At 34.5% G+C, this 20,736-nt stretch overlaps 2 protein-coding genes across 3 annotated transcripts; one reads left to right on the plus strand and one right to left on the minus strand.

Moving 5' to 3' along the window:
• The first annotated feature begins 516 nt into the window (after positions 1-516).
• LOC106077744 (protein RCC2 homolog) lies at positions 517-14,393 on the plus strand. The gene is made up of 10 exons (XM_056008018.1): positions 517-799; positions 2,692-2,782; positions 3,071-3,211; positions 4,354-4,485; positions 4,794-4,997; positions 5,243-5,409; positions 6,202-6,382; positions 6,661-6,766; positions 7,580-7,652; positions 12,479-14,393. Exons 1-10 carry the CDS (start codon positions 635-637, stop codon positions 12,656-12,658), a joined length of 1,440 nt encoding a protein of 479 aa, XP_055863993.1. The 5' UTR covers positions 517-634; the 3' UTR covers positions 12,659-14,393.
• An 88-nt stretch (positions 14,394-14,481) lies between these two features.
• On the minus strand, positions 14,482-19,276 carry LOC106077745 (uncharacterized). Of its 2 annotated transcripts, none has more exons than XM_013238464.2 (3): positions 19,137-19,276; positions 17,440-17,592; positions 14,482-17,217 (listed from the first exon to the last, which is right to left on the minus strand). In XM_013238464.2, the coding sequence occupies exons 2-3, from the start codon at positions 17,567-17,569 to the stop codon at positions 16,343-16,345; spliced, it is 1,005 nt and encodes a 334-aa protein (XP_013093918.2). In that variant the 5' UTR covers positions 17,570-17,592; positions 19,137-19,276; the 3' UTR covers positions 14,482-16,342. The 2 variants fall into 2 exon arrangements, with proteins under 2 accessions (XP_013093918.2, XP_055863994.1); XM_056008019.1 differs by lacking the exon at positions 19,137-19,276 and adding an exon at positions 18,646-19,038.
• Between the last annotated feature and the right edge of the window lie 1,460 nt (positions 19,277-20,736).

Below are 20,736 nucleotides of genomic sequence, written 5' to 3' on the forward strand. Positions count from 1 at the left end.
AGAAATAAATAAATGATTTATTGTATTTTTAAAAATTAAATCTATGATTTCTATGAAATTTATCTAGTCTACATAGGCCTATATCAACTTTATAAATCTACTAGATAGAACTACACCTTAGCTTAAATTTAAGCCTGAATATCTAGATAGTATAGTTCCATGGTTAGATCTACAAGTAAAATGCCTATATTAATTTTTTATAATAGATCTATAAATTCGACTAGTCTGAGTCATGTGTTTTCAAATTATTTCCAAATATTGTTTTCGTCATTAGTGCTGTTAAAAAGATTTATTATATAGAACCTGAGATCTATTTATATTTAGATCTTATGTCTAAAATCCAGACTAGATCTAGAATCTCTAGTTTAGATTTATAAATTATTATCATAATTTGACTAGGCAACTATCACGGGTAATAAAGATTATTAAAGATTATTTTTTTTAAATTATTAAGTAATGAACATGAAAGAACAAAACACACACACACACACGCATACACACTGGCATAGAACAATATGGCGGGAAATCGCGTGAAGTTGTGAGACTTCCCGTGTTTAGCTTGGCGGTTCCTGTGTTATTGCTCCTCTATTGTTTTGGTTTTTTTCTTTGTCAATTAGTCTGCTGTTTAATTAATATGCCTCCTAAGAAGCGAGCCAACAACGCCGATTCAAATGGGAGTACTAAAAAACGCAAAGAAAACCAAGATGACACTGAATCTGTATCAAATGTAACTGCATCTACTGAAGAACAAAAAGAATCGGAGGGCGCCGAAGCTGACAATGACAGCGGCGTATCCTACGTAAGTAAAGTAAAAGTAACAACAGTCAACACACACTTGACACTACTAATAAAGTACTAAGTTAACTAAGTTACTAACAGTTCACACACACACTGACAGTCTCAACTCAATTAATTCAATATGACAATAGTAAGATAAGAGTCAAAGAAGTCTGTAGACTAGATCTGACTTTATAGATTATAGAATAGAGTGAGAGTCTATCAGACTCTTAGTGACTCTTATTAGTCTATTACTATTGTCTCTATCATATTCATATGACATATATATCATTATATGTATTATGTATTCTATTCATCTATTCTATAAATGTATAAATAAAATAAATTAGATGATAATTTACAAATAGAAAAACAAAACCTACTTAACCTAGATTGCCTAGATTAGTCTCTAGAGATGATAGAAGAAGAAGTAGAATGAAAGTGCCCTAGCACTGCCACTGCTAGTGTTCTATACTAGAGTCGAGAGTAGAAATAGTAGAATAAATTATAAAAGACAAAAGAGTTTAAATGAGGCATATTCATATAATAATATACTGATATATCTAGTCTATTGACTTGTGGTATTTCTTAGTTATTCCATACAACTCATACTCATAGATCTACATCTAGTGATCTACATATATATGATAAAATCATTCATTAATTTGATTAATTGAGAAGTTGAGTTGATTAACATGCATGACTAAGTCATTGACTCTATTGACTTGATTGACACATGAAATGCCTAGGCTAGGCTAGGATGTAGAGTAAAGCTGCCATATCGAACACCCCCCTTTTGAGGCTTTTGCTTATTTTTATTAATGATAATTTAATGTGTCTTTGTTTTGATGGTTAGTACAGAAATACTGTGGTATTATGGTGTGCGATCCATTTTTCTATTTTTTAACACATTGTATACACCTGTGCAAGATCGTTTTTCTACTAGGGCCTAGGCCTAGGCGATTTATAAAAAGTACACTGCCACTGGTATGAAAGCGTGTTATTTTGACTTCATACACATGAATAGGGTGCTTCCGGTACTAAGGCTACTGTATAGCTCCATGGTACATTAGCCAAGTAATATTTTTTAACACATTGTATACACCTGTGCAAGATCGTTTTTCTACTAGGGCCTAGGCGATTTATAAAAAGTACACTGCCACTGGTATGAAAGCGTGTTATTTTGACTTCATACACATGAATAGGGTGCTTCCGGTACTAAGGCTACTGTATAGCTCCATGGTACATTAGCCAAGTAAGACCTATATGTTTGGATTCAGGATTGAAAAGAGAACATGTGCATATTACACTTACTTTTGCTTTCCATTTAAAACCTATGCATAGTTATAGATAGGGGTGTTCGATTAGGTTTATCATTTTAGAAAATGCTACAATATCGAACACATTTTTTAGTAGTGTTTATTTTTATGGAAGGTTTTCTTTAAAGGGAAACTCAGATGGTTTTGACAATTTTTTAATATAGTGTTTTGATTTACAGATAGTGAATGCATTATTCTTTTTTTTAAATTTGCAATTATAACTTAGTAATTGATGTTTTTTTTGTGTAATTTTCTTGCACATCCAAAACAATCAGACTTTTACCAGGTTTCTATGTGACGTCAGACTAACCTATTAATTTAATCTATTTACTTTTTGTATAATGGGAGACCATACAGTAAGGTTTACATTTTCGTAAAAGAAACATATCTTCGTCTATGCAGTTATATATCTAGATCTTGTAAGCAAAGAAAAAAAAAGCGTGTTGAAAGTAGATTTACATGCATGATTAACCACGGCTGTGTGTATTTTCTCACCACAAACACTATCGCTTGGTTGTCTTGTCATGACCGACTACACAGTCTAATATTTTTTCTTGGTATGAATGATATGATGAAATTATTTGATACATTACAGAAAATTGAGGCCCCAATGCTTTATGGTGAATTATTGTTTTGCGGCGCAACTAATTGGGATCTTGTTGGAAGAAAGGCACTACCTAAAGGCAGTAAGTTCTTTGTCATGATGTGCTTATATTTGTGTGTATCTGGTTATTCTCACTTAGACCTTTGTAAACACAAAACAGATAGAATTGTTTTCAAGTGTATTATCATCTTTACTTTTACTATCAAGAATTGCATCAAGTCTTTTGATATTATTACAAACGTTAGCTTAAATTTATATGAACTTTTTACAAGTGTTGACTTAATTCATTAAAACATTAAAGTAATTTATTTGTAAAAAGATCTCCTCTTATTTGTCTGAAATATAATATAAGGCAAATATCTTCTTCCAGTGAAAAATCTAGGTGGTCCTAACTTATGGAGTCCAAATAGAATTTCGACATTGAAAGGTATAAAAATAAGAACAGTTGTATCAGGATGTACAGCAGCTCATTGTGTGGCTATAACAAATGAGGGCAAAGTTTATGTTTGGGGTAAGTCATTATTATGTTATTTTTTGTAATGTTTGTGTGGGTCGAACACCATAATCAACATATCATATTGGCGGCTGATTTTTTGGCCTACAATTATTATCTTTTAATCATTGCTTTCCTGACGCCAACCAGAATTGCCTTTTTAATTCAGGATTTGACCACTATTCTCTACATCATCTCTTACATTGCAATAAATAATTTTATAATAAAACTAAAATCACAGTTAACATCTTTCAAAAGTATTTTAATAATATATTAATATAATATAATATTGTTGTAAATCTAAGGCAGGCAACTCAATGAAGTTTTACAGTCAATAAAAAAGTGTGTTTATTTACCATACAAACACATAAAAGCCTCTGCATTCCGAGAGTCTTGTTACTAATTATACCAGTCCTTTCACCAGCAACCTGAATAGGGACCAACTACAGCCTTCAATCAGCACAAAAGATGGCTCCTTAGTTCAGACTCTCCCTAATCACTTGATACACTGTTCTTTCCTCTATCCTAGTGTCTTCCTGTTCTGGTTCAATAGTGCGCTTGTATGCACCACAAGCACTGGTGCAAGGCTGGGTTACAACAATATATTACATGCGGACTAGTATAAGAGATTTTAAAAATGTTAAGAAATATATTACTTATAATAAAAAGCAAGGTGCAATTTTGATTTTGCACCTCCATTTCAGATCTGCTCCAGTGTATGTATAAACATAATGCATTTTAAAAAATTGCTTTTGTGTAGTCCTGTGAACCAGTTGGGAGGGGACCTGTCAGCAAATATGATTCAGCTTGAGGTGGGTTTCAAACTGAAGCCCCCCTGATAGCTAGTAAAAGGGTTTAAGTCTCTTAGCCTTATTGCATTATATCATCTCTGCATTTATCTTTCTCTTTCTTTTCTGCATTTTATTGTTTAAAGAACTTAAACTGGATCTTAAACATTAACATTTAAGCTAAGAGAAGATTACTGTAATTTTGTGTGAACATGTGTATTTAAAATGAGACTTATGCAGCTCATCCTTAAGAATGCGTGATAGATCTTCTTAAACTAGGTTTTGATCAGATTCATTTACATTGGATTGATTTCCTGTACTTATTGGGAGTTACTTTATTTTATCAACTCTTTTATTTCCCATTCCCTATAGGTCGTAATGAGAAGGGACAACTTGGTCTTGGTAATGTTGAAAGATATGATGTTCCTCAGCTAGTTACAGCATTTGAGGGGAAAAATATTGTTGATGCTGCATGTGGCCGCAAGCACACCTTATTTTTAACAGGTTTGATTTTTTTTTTGTTGCTCTAACTGTTGTCTCTTTTGAAATGAATTGATACAAATATTAAAATGAATCCAACACCACCATTGATTAAAGTCAAAGTCTTAATGTTAACTTAAAATGAACATAATTTTGTTATAGCCGTGCAGTGAGCTGCTGTAATCCTGTTACTAATTATTGTGTATAAACATATCCAGTACAACTGAAGGTTTTAAGTTTGAATCCCAATGGGGAGATTTGGAGATTTTAATGCCTCAATTATATCCTTATTGTGTGTTTACTTGATATAAACCCGAGTCACTGTCTTTCAGAAAATGGAAAAGTGTATGCTTGTGGAGAAAATAAAATGGGCCAGCTTGGCCTTGGCAATCAAAGTGAACAAGTACTTACACCGACACTCATCAGGTATAAAGGTCCCCCGATACGCAGAGTGTCATGCGGTGGAGAGTTCAGCGTTATCTCAGACATCAATGGCAATGTTTACAGTTTTGGCTGCCCAGAATATGGACAGTTGGGTAAGAAAATAAAATTCTTTACTTGTGTACCATTTACTTCACTTTATTTTATAGTTGAGGCAGATACATACTTCTTGTTGTTTGAGTTGAATGAATCTTTGAACATCATTTTGTTACGAAATATTTCTAGTTTGCACACTTTGCTTTCATTATCAGTAAAATGCTATCCTTTTTCTATTGTTATCTACACAACATAAAGGTCAAAACACACAGACAAATTAATGAATCAATGTTTTCCTATTTAGGTCACAACACAGATGGCAAATATTTTGTTAAAAGCAACAAGATTGAATTTCAGTGTGAAAATACGCCCAGGGTGATCACAGTGTTTGTGGAGAAACAGAGGGATGGTCAAGTGTCCCCAGTCACTGATGTCGATGTCAGGGAGATTGCTTGTGGAGCCAATCATGTGGTAAGTACATTTTGTTCTACAATGTTCTCTATCTATGGTGGGAAGCGTGGTCGAGAGGCCAAGTGCGCTTGAACTTGGCTTGGCTTGGCTACCTAGAAGGGGGGTGGAGGTTCGACACCCGACTCGGGCAGAGTTGTGTTTATTGAGCGCCTAAAGGCAGCACGGAAAACTAACTCCTAGATACCCCCTCCCCCCCACTGGTCCACAAATGAGATTGGACCAAAAGCGCTCTGAGCATGCTATAAGCATGAAAGCGCTATATATAAAAAAAAGCTATAATAATCTATCTTAAGACTATGTTGAATTTACAATAAAATTTCTATAAAAGTTTTTAATTAATTTTTGCTGAACAGTAGATTGAATTTGTTCTCTCTTTTTTTAATGCTTCATTTGTATCTCTTTGTTGTAATATGGTTTGTCAATGTCAATTAGCTAGAATTTCACGAAGTTAGAATTTTTTATTTTTTTTTAGATTGGCTTAGCATTATTCATTTATAAACAAAATATCTAAACCACTTATAATTTTTCATAGTTAACACAATCTTATAATTTATTATTAAATACACTCTAATGCTTTTTTTTTTTCAATGGGAAATAACTTGTTCTAAAATTTAGTAAGATAGTTGGCTTTCAAAATACATCCGCAGTATAATGTAATCTGCGTAACCAATTCTGAAAACTTGATAGAGAATATTCTAGCATTTTCTGGAATAAAAATAAATGTGCGCTGAATTAAACAAAATTGAACAATAGTCAAATTTAGTTCTTATTATGATTTTTCTTTTTTATCAGTTAATCTCAGACAGCAGGAAAAGAGTGTTTTCCTGGGGATTTGGTGGCTATGGCAGACTTGGGCACAGTGAACCTAAAGATGAACTGGTCCCCAGGTTATTAAAATTCTTTGAAGGCCCTAACAGAGGAGCACTAATGATAGCTGCTGGATCTACCTACTCCTTGGCTGTTAGTGAACATGGTAGGTGTTTGTAGAAGATTGTTGCCAATGTACTGTGGCAAAACTTTGACTGCAAAACATTATGCAGCGGCACCTTATAGCAGAGATCCTTATCCACCTTTATCACAGTAATTAAGATCCTAAATAACTAATTAGAATAGTATAGAGGTGGCATTGTGAATGGAAAGCTTACATTAAATTTGTATTCTATTAGTAAATAATGAACATTCTTTTTTGGCCCTACTTGTGTGTAGATGTGTAAATATTAAAAACATTTTTAATTGCTTTTTTTTTTTCAGGTGCTCTTTACTTCTGGGGACAGACCAAGACATCCGGAGAAGCCAACATGTACCCTAAACTTGTACAAGATCTGTGTGGTTGGAAGATTAGGAGCATTGGGACTAGGTAAGCTAGTGTTAGTAATAAGTTTGTATGACTCTAGTTAATTTGTGACTATTTTAATATAAATATATAGGCTCATCTTTCTTGCTATGGTCTAACTCTTTTGTGGACATGTGCAGGGAGGGGGGTATCTGAGAGAAAAGAACCGTGCTTCATTTAGGCATTCAGCAAACACTGCTCATTTGAACTCAAGCCTTCGTGATAAGTAGCTATATGTGGTCTATACCGCTCAGCCACACTTCAAAGAATTCTAGTTATCTTATACACTTCCAAGAAATGTAAACTCTAAAATACCTAAAGTGTTACGCTTATCATTTTAGTCACATAAGTACTATTTCTTGCCAATTTGTACTATTGTTTACCATTGCTTCCTCTTAAATTAGAGAAGTGTTTCTTTAGTAAAGCTTTTTGATTGTTGATGTACACAAAACTTATTCCTTTTTTAGCCAAATCTGCAGTGTAGATGAGAGGGGTGGGCTAATCCCAACTGACTTAGTTACTGTTAATAGCTAGATGATCAAAGACTCAACAAACACTTTATGTGATCAACGAAGGGTACTTTAATAGTTAACAAGTTGCATTCCTGGCTGCCTCCATATTGCATGGAACCATAACAAACTATAAAACTCAAGGGGGACTACTCCAACAAATAAGCATCATTTTAAGCATTAGACTTAATGTTCTTAACTAACAGTTACAGTCTGTGATTTTGTGGGTATGTTATTATTTTTGTAAAAGTGTAATTGGATTTATCAATTATTTTTTTATTAAGATGTTAAAGAAAAAGTACATTTGTATTTTGTTTTATTTTATTAGCAACAAGAGCATTGTACTAGCAGCAGATGAAAGTGTTGTCAGTTGGGGACCTTCACCTTGCTTTGGAGAGTTAGTAAGTAAAACTTTAGCTTTAATTTGGATTGGGTTGTTTAGTTTATTTTACTGTACTGTCTGAAAAATATTAATAATGATAAAGCTTGATCTTTGAGTAATACACATGGCAATGCAGTCCCATCTGTGACCTATATATTTTGGCACATCCAGTGCAGACATAACTTTTGAGCAAAAGCAAACTTACATTGTCATTTGAATGTTAAGGCTATAATCTATCTGTTTTTTTTTTGTAAATTTTTCAGGGATTTTAAATTTTGTGATAAATACTTAAAAATAAAGGTAAAATATAATCATCAAAAGAGAGATTACATTCTATAGACTGCCCATTGAGATTTTATTTCCCATAAAGAATTATTTATTTGAATATTGTTTAAATTCCAGTTTATAAATTCATTTTTTAATTTCAACTTTCTTTTCTGTTTTGTTTTTTTTTTTTTTTACCAAGTAACATGCCCAGCAACTTTTTGTTTACATTATTGCTGTAGAATGTTGGTACAAGAAGTCTCTCTTCATTTATTCTGTGTATACATTAGTTAAAGCCAAAAACTAGCCATTAGAAAAAAGAAGCTTTTTAGTCACACATGCATACATTTTACACTGAGAGAATTATGTGGTCTCCTTCAGTTATGAAGTGACTATGGATCATCCTTAGAAATGAGATGCCTAGGCAGTAGCTATGGTCGGAGCGATGTCGCCCACACAGCAGTCCCCCCCCCCCACACACACACACACAGCTGATGTATCCAATGGAACAGCAAGTGCAATACAGTTTTGGATCAGCTGCGTTGCAGTCTCTGCCAGAGTAGCACTGTGTGCTGCAAACTGCCTAAAGGTTTCTGGCTCCTGATTTTCCTCAGGGTTTACTCCTAAAACCTTTATAGTTAGAAGGCAGCAGAGGTTTGAATACATAGTTTTCCTTCTCCTGGGTGGGTAGTGTTATGACATGATTAGGAAGTAGTTAGGAATTAGTTATTTGTTTCGGGAATAGGGTAAAGTTTTAATTAGCGACAAGTGACGTGACAGATCTTTAAAAAACAAGAACGCTCTAAACGACGCTAGAAGGAGGACGCTTAGTGTATAGTAGTAGACTTGAGTACGACATTATTGACATCGGACGATTCCCCTTTGAGTATTAAACATATTGTTAGAACAACATATCAGCGTCGACTACATATTTGATTGTTTCGGCCTTTCGCCGGTGTTACTGAAGTGTTGAGTTCAGCGTTACCTACAGTTAGATCTACACTAGACAGATTGTCAAGAATCAACACCGCGCAGAGGTCTTAACAACGTGGCGGTAAATGTGCCCACCGAAGGAAACAGCAACAATAGTGCCAACATAGAAAGCCATAGTAGCGCCGCATGGATGAAGAAGAAAATCCAACCTTTTGCGGAAGACAAGGACGACATCGGCGACTATCTGAAACGCTTTGAAATTAAACTTGCAAAGTTTAATGTTCAGGAGAAGGAGTGGTCCGAAATCCTGTTGGACTTCGTACATGGGAAAGCCCTCACGATTTGCCAAAACCATGACCACGCCATGCAAAACAGCTATCAGGTGCTAAAGAAGGAACTGCTAAACGCATACGGGCACAACGCGGAAACATTCCGAAAGAAGTATTACGAAAACACTCCATCCAGCCAAGTTGATCCGCAGACAACCATCAACTCAGAGAAGGACTTCTTCACTAAATGGCTCGGATTCGAGAATGTAGAGAACACCTACGAGGGGTTGAAGAACTTCATTCTGATTGATAATTTCATCAATAAATGCGACCCTCAGCTACAGTCCTTTGTAAAGGAAAGAAACCCTAAGGTAATTGAAGACTTGGTAGAAATTATTAGGATCTTTAAGAATGCTTACCCAAACAACCCACTTTCAGTTAGCGACCACAAAAAAGTCATTGACCTGGTAAATTATGTAAAAAGGAATGATGGTAATGATAGGGATTATGGTAGGAGAAATGATAGGTCCAGGGAACGTGGGAACAATGGTCGGAATAGTTATGAAGGCTTAAATGATAGACCTTGGGAAAATGAAAACAATGGCAGGGAAAGTTATGATAGGAGAATAGATAGACCTAAAGCGGATGATAGAAACTTTAGGGATGTTACATGTTTTAACTGTCAGGAAAAGGGACACAGGGCATACCAGTGTAAGAAACATAGAGGGAATGGAGCTGGCAATAGAAATGCACAGGGTAATAGTGGCACTAGTGATAGGAGAGGTAATCAAGGAAACCGTAGACAAGAGAGGGATAATCGGCCACCAGATAGGGTTAATTTTGTAAGGAGCATCCAAGACAGGGATCATGATAGTGGACATAGTGAACCAGATGAAGAAATTAATTACGTTGATTGTGGGGAAGATAGATTTAAACTATATCCAGGCATGATAAATAATAAACAGGTAAATGTGATCCGGGACACAGCTAGCAGTACACTCGCGGTTCGAGGGGGATTAGTAAAATCTAAGGATTATTTAGGCTATACCAAATCAGTCAGATTGGCAGACGGCGCAGTTAAGAGATTCGAAGCATGCAAAGTGTTCCTTCGATCTCCATTATACACAGGGTATTGCGAAGGGGTAGCCATGCTGAGGTTATCTAGAGATGTTTTACTTGGAAATGTAGCAGGTGTCAGCGCCGCTTCGGACAAACAGGTTAAAAGTTGGAAAAGCAGGTATGGCAATATGAAGCGAAATAAACCTAGAAAGGACAGAATTTGTTTTAACTGCCATAAACATGGGCACATCGCTAAAGACTGTTGGAGTAGGGCAGAACAGTCTGAGCAGAAGATTGCGAGTTCGGATAGGAGGCGCAGGTCTATATCCGATAGTGATGATAGAAGAGATGACTGTGGTAGCGGTAATCGCAAGTCATATAGAGGTAGAAGGCCACAAGCGGGCTATAGTGGTGTAAGAAGAGATGTTAACTCCAGTTGGAGAGAACAAATGCATGAGTCGTGTAGATAGCTTGTGAAACATAGCACTATGAGACCATAGTGTGTAAATAAGTTGGATTTTATTTAAATTGTTTATTCTTAATTAATTGACCTAACTAGTAGTCATAACTAGACGGGTATTAGGTTGTGTTAAGGTATCTTTGAATATGATATTTATGTTATAATGTATATGCGATTGCGTTATCATTAGATTGACTCATGTTAATTATGTAATTTCGGGTAGTATGTATGCATTGCATGTAAGGTTGTATGAATAGAAAGGGCATTTATAAGGCGACGATGTAGTAATATCAAGGAAAAGTAAGTTTTATAATTTATTCTTTGTATTTGATCATGATCATACATCAGTAAAGAGTTAGGTCGTGTGGGGACAAGTAAGTGGAGAGAGGAAATAAAATACACTTGTAAATGCCCGAAAGAACGTTAGGGGTATAGTGGGAGAACGAGCATTGATAAATGTCAATTTGTCATATTAGGTAAATTGTCTGTCCTGACGTGTGAGGGAAAGCGGTGTAACCTCTGGAACGTGATGTGATGAAGTATAGATAGACACACCTATAGTGTCAGCGCAAACGAACTATGTCTGCGGTCACCTATGGCACATCACATTGGACAGTATCAGTTAGTGACACTTGAGGGAAATATGTGTTCAGAGGAACTTGATTGTGGACACAGAAAGAGAAGTTGAAATCGCAATCAAGACTCAAGTTGTGTTGTCTTTTATGTTTCCCTACATTTTGGCCCTTGCACATTGTAAGACTAAGACAGTAGATTAAAAAATTGACAGGCAATTTTTTTTAGCGGGAGGGGGAGGAGTTGTTATGACATGATTAGGAAGTAGTTAGGAATTAGTTATTTGTTTCGGGAATAGGGTAAAGTTTTAATTAGCGACAAGTGACGTGACAGATCTTTAAAAATAAGAACGCTCTAAACGACGCTAGAAGGAGGACGCTTAGTGTATAGTAGTAGACTTGAGTACGACATTATTGACATCGGACGATTCCCCTTTGAGTATTAAACATATTGTTAGAACAACATATCAGCGTCGACTACATATTTGATTGTTTCGGCCTTTCGCCGGTGTTACTGAAGTGTTGAGTTCAGCGTTACCTACAGTTAGATCTACACTAGACAGATTGTCAAGAATCAACACCGCGCAGAGGTCTTAACAGTAGCCAGTTAAGGCTAACGAACGCCTCCTGCTACTGATTTTGGTGCCAGTTGCTTACATTTGCCCCTTCTCCAGTTTGTGAAAACAGTTTCGCCATACCCAATACTGCGCCACATGTGAAGGCCAGTTTTGGATCAGCTGCGTTGCAGTCTCTGCCAGAGTAGCACTGTGTGCTGCAAACTGCCTAAAGGTTTCTGGCTCCTGATTTTCCTCAGGGTTACTCCTAAAACCTTTGGGTATAGTTAGAAGGCAGCAGAGGTTTGAATACAGAGTTTTCCTTCTCCTGGGTGGGTAGCCAGTTAAGGCTAACGAACGCCTCCTGCTACTGATTTTGGTGCCAGTTGCTTACATTTGCCCCTTCTCCAGTTTGTGAAAACAGTTTCGCCTTACCCAATACTGAGCCACATGTGATACAGTGAAGGCCAGGAGTTGGGCTGGTTGTCAGATACTATTTGAGATGCATGCTATTGGAAGTATTTGATAGATAGTAGAGTGCTTATATCCAGCCATAACAACTTTACAGAACCACTGAGAGAATTATTTCATTTATAAAAAGTTAGAATGTCAATAAGTCTAGCAAACACATTTTGAAATATATTTCAGTCTTATTGAAGAAATTTCAGATAATCAGACATATTTAGTTTATATTTAAGATGCTATGTATTGAAAGTTGTCTATCTGTATTTCAGGGTTATGGAGAAACTGGCATTAAGTCTTCTACAGTCCCTAAAGAAATGAAACCAATAGAAGGTATCTATGTCCACCATGTTTCCTGTGGCTTCTCTCACACTCTGCTTATTGCGCGCTGTGACACAGAGGAGGAACAGAGTGCCATAGACAAGTTGCCAGTCTACACGCCTGGCTCATAGCCTACCTAATCTTTGACATAATACTGAATTGCAAACATTTGCATGTATATTGAGGAAGTATTATATTTCATAGCAAATCATGATAGAATGTCTGATGATAATAGATAAGAATGGCAGATAATCATAACATTTGTATAAAAGGTATTTCTTACAATCATTAGGCCATGAATGAAGATGTAGTCGAATCACATTGCCACTACCAGGAGAGTTTTCTTTCAGTTTTGTTTGAGACACTTTGATTTGTACATTATTTGATGTCAACACAATTCTTTGGCTGTTATTTAAAACACTGGCTCATATTAAGAACAAGAGTAGAAATATAGTTTGAGTATTTCTATGTTAACATTATAAAAAGCTGATAGCAGCCCAGGGTGAAGGTTGTACATTAAACTCTCTGCCACAAGATGTTAGAAGTACTAACAAGGCCTAATCAGAAATTTTGTTGTTTATATTGTTAGAACTCTGCTGGATTAGGCTATCCTTTGTTATGTATATAATTTAGGAGAAATCAAATTGGCTTACTGCTGTTGGTTTTTTTTTTAGTTGATGAGACATCCCAAATATCTTGGGTTTTTAACTTGGAGATATATTTTTATTTGACTGTTTAGGATGTCCCTGTATGAATTTGTGCCTTTTGTTTGTGTGTTTGACCTGTAGCGAGACGGTCACAATCATGTACTACCAAATTCTACATACTGCACCCTCCATTGAGTTAAAGCCCTTTTGTTGGTTTTGGCATTTCAACCAAGTTTATTTTTTACAATTTGTTTGTACTGAAGTTTATGTTATATTTAAAACTATGTCTGTGTCATTCTAATGGAGTACATTGGGAGCATTAGGTCCACCTCACACTTTCCCACACACAATTAGATCAAGCAACGATGACTAAAGTTGTGCCATGAAACAAAGACATGTCCCTCCTTTGTGTATGAACAGTGTTTCTTGTACAGTCATGTTAACTGCTAGGCAGCATTTGTGTTTTTTTTTATTGTCAGCCAATCATTTTGACTTTTTGTATTTTTCTAATTCTGGGGGAAGTTTAGGGTTACAAGGCCGTATTTTCCCACAGATAAAAAAAAAAAAGTCTTTTAAATAAATAAGGATGATTCCTTATTTTGTTGTTTCTTAATGTAAAAAGTTTAGAAGATTTGATATGCTATATGATATCTTTGGAATCAATGACATTTCCTTTATTAAGATGGTTACTATCTTTGGAATCAAAGACATTGCCATTATTAAGCTGGTTACTATCTTTGGAATCAAAGACATTGCCATTATTAATTTAGTTACGATGAGCAGACTAAACAAATCTAGTCGCTGTAGTAAATCTTTCCAGACCCTTTGTTTTTAACCAGAAGTCAATAACAAATATGAAAAGCAATGTCTGCATGATTTTCTGCAACTACTCTTAAGCATAATTCAAATAGTTGTTGTTTTCACAGATCTCTTTGGACAAAACATAATGTTCTAGTTCACCTTTTTTTTAGAACCAAACTGGCAATCCTTTTGTTGTCTACTTTAATGTAAGAAGTCTTGTAAAGGGTTGTGTATCCGGGCTTTTAAATATTTTCATGTCAAATTTTATTTTATGTAAACTTTTTTTTATTCTTCAAATTTGAAATCTCATTCTTATTGACGTGTATAAATTGTCATCCACTGTTAAGTGGATTTATAACTTGAATTGTTTGTTGGTCTCATCAATGTTCTAAAATAAACATCTGTTTAATTAATAGAATTACTTGAGTTCGTTATCAGTGTTTGATGAGGCGGTAAGTCTCAATGGTCAATGACTGATATGCAATGGAAAAGTTAAAATGAAATCATAAACAGAAAATCAGAAATGGTTTATTCAAAATATAGACTACATAAAAGAAAGACATGAACATGGTCATCTGTGTACAACATAGTTTTTAAAAAGTAATTTTGGCATTTGTACAAAACAGGGTGAGTAAAATTGTGTTCCATTTCAGAATCCCAGTTGACTAATGTTGTGTAAGACAAGTGTGTTGATCTGATTTTAAAAAAAGTCTAATATTTGAATTCTTATATTGCATTCAGTACAAACTTTTACAAATAAATACTCAAATGCTAAACAGAAATCTGTAGTCAATTATAGAAAGAAGTATTGTGAAGCAAATAATTGGTTGCCTATGGCAATGGACAAATGCATTTTTTAACCATTTTAAAAAATAGTTTTGTAGGAGACTTTTTAAAAATAAAATCAAAGAATTTAAATGGTTCATCATTATTTTTTTTTTAAATCTAAATACATAAATTTTATTTAAAATACCATCATTAGAAAAGAAATAAATGAATATTTCTTTGACACATCTAAATTACCTGGAAAAATAAATAGCTTTATAAAAAAAATTTATGCAATATTTACAGCTTCTAAAACAAAATTTTTTTAAAAAGTTGGTCCAAGAACAACATAAAACTTTAATAATCATTATCTTTCCTATTAAGATCTTATATATATAAAAATTTCCTGTGGATATGCAACCTCAGCTGTGACATATTTTACCACATCCAGTGCAGGCATAACCATTGTGGTTCAATGATGACCACATTTGTCATCCACGAGGCTAAGGGCTTTGTGCTGGGGTTTTGTACCTGCACGTGGCTGCTGAGACCTTTGTGAGCCCAGGATATTCAACTGCACACTGAGCAGTTAGTGTCACTGGCTTTGTATTTGTTACATAGAAATATATAAACACTCAAATGCAATATAAATAAATATATAAACATTTTCTTTCACCTTAAAGGCAGTCACACATTTGAGACCCAAAGAAAAGCCCTTGCAGAAGATTGGAGAAAGAAAACATAATTAGATCTCTTGTGGACAACTTCTTTGTCTGCATCACATGTGTCAGAATATGAAAGTGGCAGCTGGGTCAACAGGGTCACATGATACATTTTTAGCAGTGAATTAACTTTATTCTAAATTTTGTTTAAAGCATTATTGTTTCACTTTGTAAGGCACACATCTAATCTTAATAAATTACACACGCTCCTTCAAATGTCGCATTATATATTCATGCATCATATTCATTAAGTGTTGTTTTTTTTTACAGAGACATTTTTAAACTGCTCATATAGATTCCAATTATAAATTACCCAAACTAAGTGGCATTTTAACCTACAATAAAGTACTAAAATAAAAGAGCATTAAAAATAAATACTAAACTGACTTAACTCTTTCTCTCCCAACTGACGATACCAGCGTTGATTCCACCAGAATGTGTAAATAATTACGGAGAGAAAGAGTTAAAAGAAGAAATATATATTTTTTCCAGCTTATGGCTATCAAACAGGCAAATATTAGTGGGTTTTAGCCACTGAACATGAATGACTTGCACCTACCTATACTAATTACCATTAACTTTTTGATGCGCCTGAAAAAAACATGCATTGTCTGATTATGGATGCATACATTAAAGTTATCACAGTTTATCAAAAATGTTGAAACATCACAAAAGAAATGACTTCAGCAGTTGATAACATAATGCAACTTAACATATCTAAAAATGACCATAACAATTTGACCTTCCATCATAACGAATAATGAACGCATATTTCAAATAAATATTTCTGAGAAAGCGTTTGTATTTTTTTTGGCTTCATATATGGTAAATCTGGTGTTAAACTTCCTAACAATATTGCTAATTCCAATATTTCATTGAATCAATCAAGCTCTTCTAAATGCAGAACAGATTTATCTCGCAGGCCAGATTCTGCTATTGTTTCATGTAAGTCTGTATATAAAATTCTTGGAGCACTAGAAACCAAAACATAGCCACCAAAGTCTTGACCAGCAACTTCCTCTGCAAACTCCACAATGGACCGCAGCCTCTCATTGGTGTGAAAGAAACGCTGGTGGCGTGTACCATTAATTGGTAATTTGACAGCTAAGAGTATTTCTTTGGCTTCATAGTGGTCTGGTGAAGGAATGATTACAGGTTTTTTGTTTCCATTGCTTGGTTTGGTAGGTGTAATAGATTTACTATTTTTTGTGTTTGATGAGTCAGAATCATCATCATCAGCATCATATAGTTCACCATTTGTGTTTTGGGTTTTTTTATGGGGTGAAATTTTATGGCTTCCATGTGAAGGACTGTTTGATAAACTCTTTCGTCGTCTGCTGGAGTATGGAGGTTTTTCAAGTTGAGACAAGTCAAGTTTTTCTATGCCTTCAACAGCAGTATTGAAATTACTGTAAGACGAACTAGACATATTTTGTGATGAACTAGACATGTTTTGTGAAGGACTAGACACATTGCTTGAGTTAATGGACATACTGTGGTGTGCAGAAACATTTTCACCAGGAAAAGATGCCAATTTAGTTTTCAAAGTATGATGATTTTCTCTGTTTTCTAAACTTGGAAATCTTTTCAATTGTGGTTTATGTATATCTGCCTGGGATCTAACTTCCTCTGGGGGTATTGGCTGTTTAACTTGTAATTTTTCTTCCAATTCTGTTGGCGATGGACTTCCTATAGCTGGAAGAGGTCTATATTTTGAAAATGAAGAAGTTGGACGAGCTATTGATGAGTCATTTACTGAAAGACGACAGAAAATATTATTTAATTATAATTAATTCAATAAGTTAAATACTACTACTGTTTCAGTGTTTTTTAAACATAAAAGTGAAAATATAATTAAAGTCCCTCAGAACACAAATAATTCAATTGATTAATTGACACAAACAGAAACTGATTGTGTAAATTGCGTTACACATAAGTATAAGTATACAGTAAACAAAAGCCTAATCTTACACAAACCTTGCTGTGGAGATGGTGGTGGTTCATATAAATCTACAGATTTTCTCAATGCAGATCTAGCTCTAGAAGAGGAAAAAGGACGATTACTTGAAGGTGTTCCTGTACTAGAGCTAGGTGGCCTTGGCTGCATGATGACGCCACAAGTATAAAAGTCTGTCCAATGAAAGAAAAACATGTAAATAAAGAGAAATAAACTTAGAAATATTCTGCACTATAAATAGTATATTTTTAAACTCATTTTGTTGTTTGTCCATCATGCTCATTGAAGACCAATTTTGTCAACAAGGTTTTGCAAGACATCTATTTTTGCCTGTGTAGTAGTTAGTGAGTTTTATTTGCTCACAGAAATTTCACGGCAAACTGGGCATTAGTTGGTGTCTGTGTTGAATAACATTTCTCTATTGCAGCTGTCTTTACCATTGGTGGTATTTCAAACCATGTCCAGTGGTGCTCATGTGGTCCTTTATTTTCCCTGAATCAATGCTGCTAAATGATGTGCATACATATCAATTGTGTGGAATATACCTAGCCAGCTTTTGAAAGAGTGGGCACCCTATATTTCTGACAAACTCCTTATTTACTCATCTCTTTGATCAGAAACAGACAACTTTCACAAGTAAAGAGACAGTTTCAGCTTTTCTTTTATCAATCTGGCTGCAAATGGAAAGTTGAAAGTTTTGTTCTCTTTGAATTTCTAGCAATGAATGCAGTCTCTGACGTTAATTTAAGAAAAGTACAGAAACTTAATACTAACCATCTGAAGAAACGCTTCAATAGGAATATTTATCACATTTTCCATTACTAGACATCAGAAAATGGTGATAGAAAGTGATGGATAACATCATCGTTAAATATGGAAAATATATTATGTATGCTGATATTTTCATTCAGCAGTAAGAAGTATTGATAAAATTGAAAGTATTTCAGTATGTCCTAGAAATGTTAAAATTAAAGTCAGTGTCGGAATTCTGGAGTCAAGTGAACTTAGTACTAATTTGGCTCTTCTGCAGTACAGCTTGATGTAACTATGCTCAAAAAGATCTTTTTCTACTGTAGAGATTCTAGATCTACATCTTATCTTATAAAATAGTGACGTTATTTCAAAAAAGAAAATGACTATGTCCTACGCGTCATATGACTGTAATCAAGTTATATTTAATATACAATACAATATTGCAATCTATTTTAATGTCAAAATTTACTTACAAGTAGAAATTTAAAAAATAAAAAAATATATTTTCTTGTCTGTTATCTTTATCTAGATCTAGAATAGATAGGTAATTTTTTAGGCGACAACATACACCTGGGGAAAAAAGGAGGGGGGTAAATGCTGATGCTAAAAGCAGAAATGACCATACTTTTTTTATCTTATAACATAGGCCTACAAACTATACGATAGATACCAAAGCTTAGAAGAATTAGAAGCTATAATAAATATGTAGTATTTGTATTATGATGTATTGTAGGTGTGTTATAATTAATTATACTGTCAAAGTGAAAGTCAAAGAAATTTAAAAATTCAATTGTCAAGACTCAAAGCAATGCCAAAAACAATCAAACAAAATTAATTTAGATCTAGATCTACAATCTAGGACTTAGGTTCTAAAAAGGCTAAAAAAAGGAAGAAGCAATACAATTAAATACAAAATCACAGTGTTCATATAAAGTTTAAGGGAAAAGTATCATATCTGCCATACTTAGACATAGAATTTAATAGAAACATCATACACGGCTGACAGTTACGCCATATTGTTTACAATCGGGCTTGTTAGTAACAGCAAAATACTATTGGACTAAAAATTACGTTTCATTTTTTACTCAAATACTGAATAGATCTATATTATAAATTAAATTATGGATCTAGATCTAGACCAGAAAAAATATTTTGTATCTAATTTTTAAAGAATAGTTATAATATAGTTTGTATATTGAACGACGGATTATTAAACAAATATTTTAAGAGTAAAGCGGCTAATTCGTTAAACAAATATTGACTAAAAATTATGCCAAATAATAATGGTACAAAAAAAAATGTTTTCACTTTGCAATGTATATAGATATTTAACTCTATCTACGATTTTTTTCTATGCCCCCTGTAACAAAATTTATTTAAACTATTATCGTTGCTCCACAAGGAAAAGTATGAAAAGTAAATCCTTAAATGTTTTTCTCATTCTAAAAACGTATAGGCCAAAATTTAGTGCGCAATTCATAATCTTTTTTGAAGGAACGTTTGTAATTTATATTTGAGTAGTAAAGCGCTTGACTTCAAAACCGAGGGATCCTGAGTTCGAATCCTCATTCCCGATGATGACTGAGATTTTGAACAGAAGACTCCCCCGAAGTCCACCCAACTCTCATATAGTTAACAATTGTCATACGTCTATCTTGGGAAGTAAGGATGGTTGGTCACTGTGATGATCATTGTGATGGCCACATGCTACCATCGTTAACAGCCGGACATAAAAACAGATGCCCCCTAGAGTGCAAGGTCTGAAAAAGGTATGTGGTGGGTTACCTTTTAATGTATATGATTAAAAAAACATTTTAGCTTGTAGGCCATATATTTTATAATTGTAGGCCATATATTTTATAATTAGGTCCTCAGATAGACCTTTTTGTAAGAACCTCAGCATTGCAGTACATTTTTGCTGTCTTTAAGTGTAGTGACACGGACATATTGTCTAGAAAATTAATAACCAAACTTCGCTGTTTCCATCCCAAGTCTTTCACCATAAGGCTGTACCTACCGTCAATAACTTACCCAGAAAACTATGGAGTTCGCAGTACAGTACAGTAGGCCTACAGTACGTACTCTAGTGACCGACCAAGACGCCAGCACTTGAAGCCACCCCGTTAACCTATTATACAAATATTCGGGGCCTCTGACATGCATTCTTATGTTCTTAGCATTGTATTTTGAGTTAGAGTTGTGCCCATCTTATGACACTCGACCAAGGGTCCCACGTATTGCTATGCCGCCCCGACTGTAAGATCATTGCAATTAAACTTTAACTGTCTGTCTTAAGCCATCTGTGACACTCTTCTCACACACACACTATGTCTGTAACACGCCTCCAATACGCATCATGTCTAGCCCACCTGACACAATAAAAAGTAATTGTGAGAGACAATATCAGATAGCTGCCATCTTGAATTTATGCATAATGATTATGACCTTTGTTAATTTTTATGCTAGACACTATATAAATAATTAAACCGTGTTGGCTTATGGTTCACATATCATCAAACTTGCCAGGTATAGTCGTACAGCATTTATCAAGTGCAGGCTGACAG

Source organism: Biomphalaria glabrata, chromosome 13 (assembly GCF_947242115.1).
Source record: "Biomphalaria glabrata chromosome 13, xgBioGlab47.1, whole genome shotgun sequence".
Taxonomy (NCBI): Eukaryota; Metazoa; Mollusca; class Gastropoda; family Planorbidae; genus Biomphalaria; species Biomphalaria glabrata.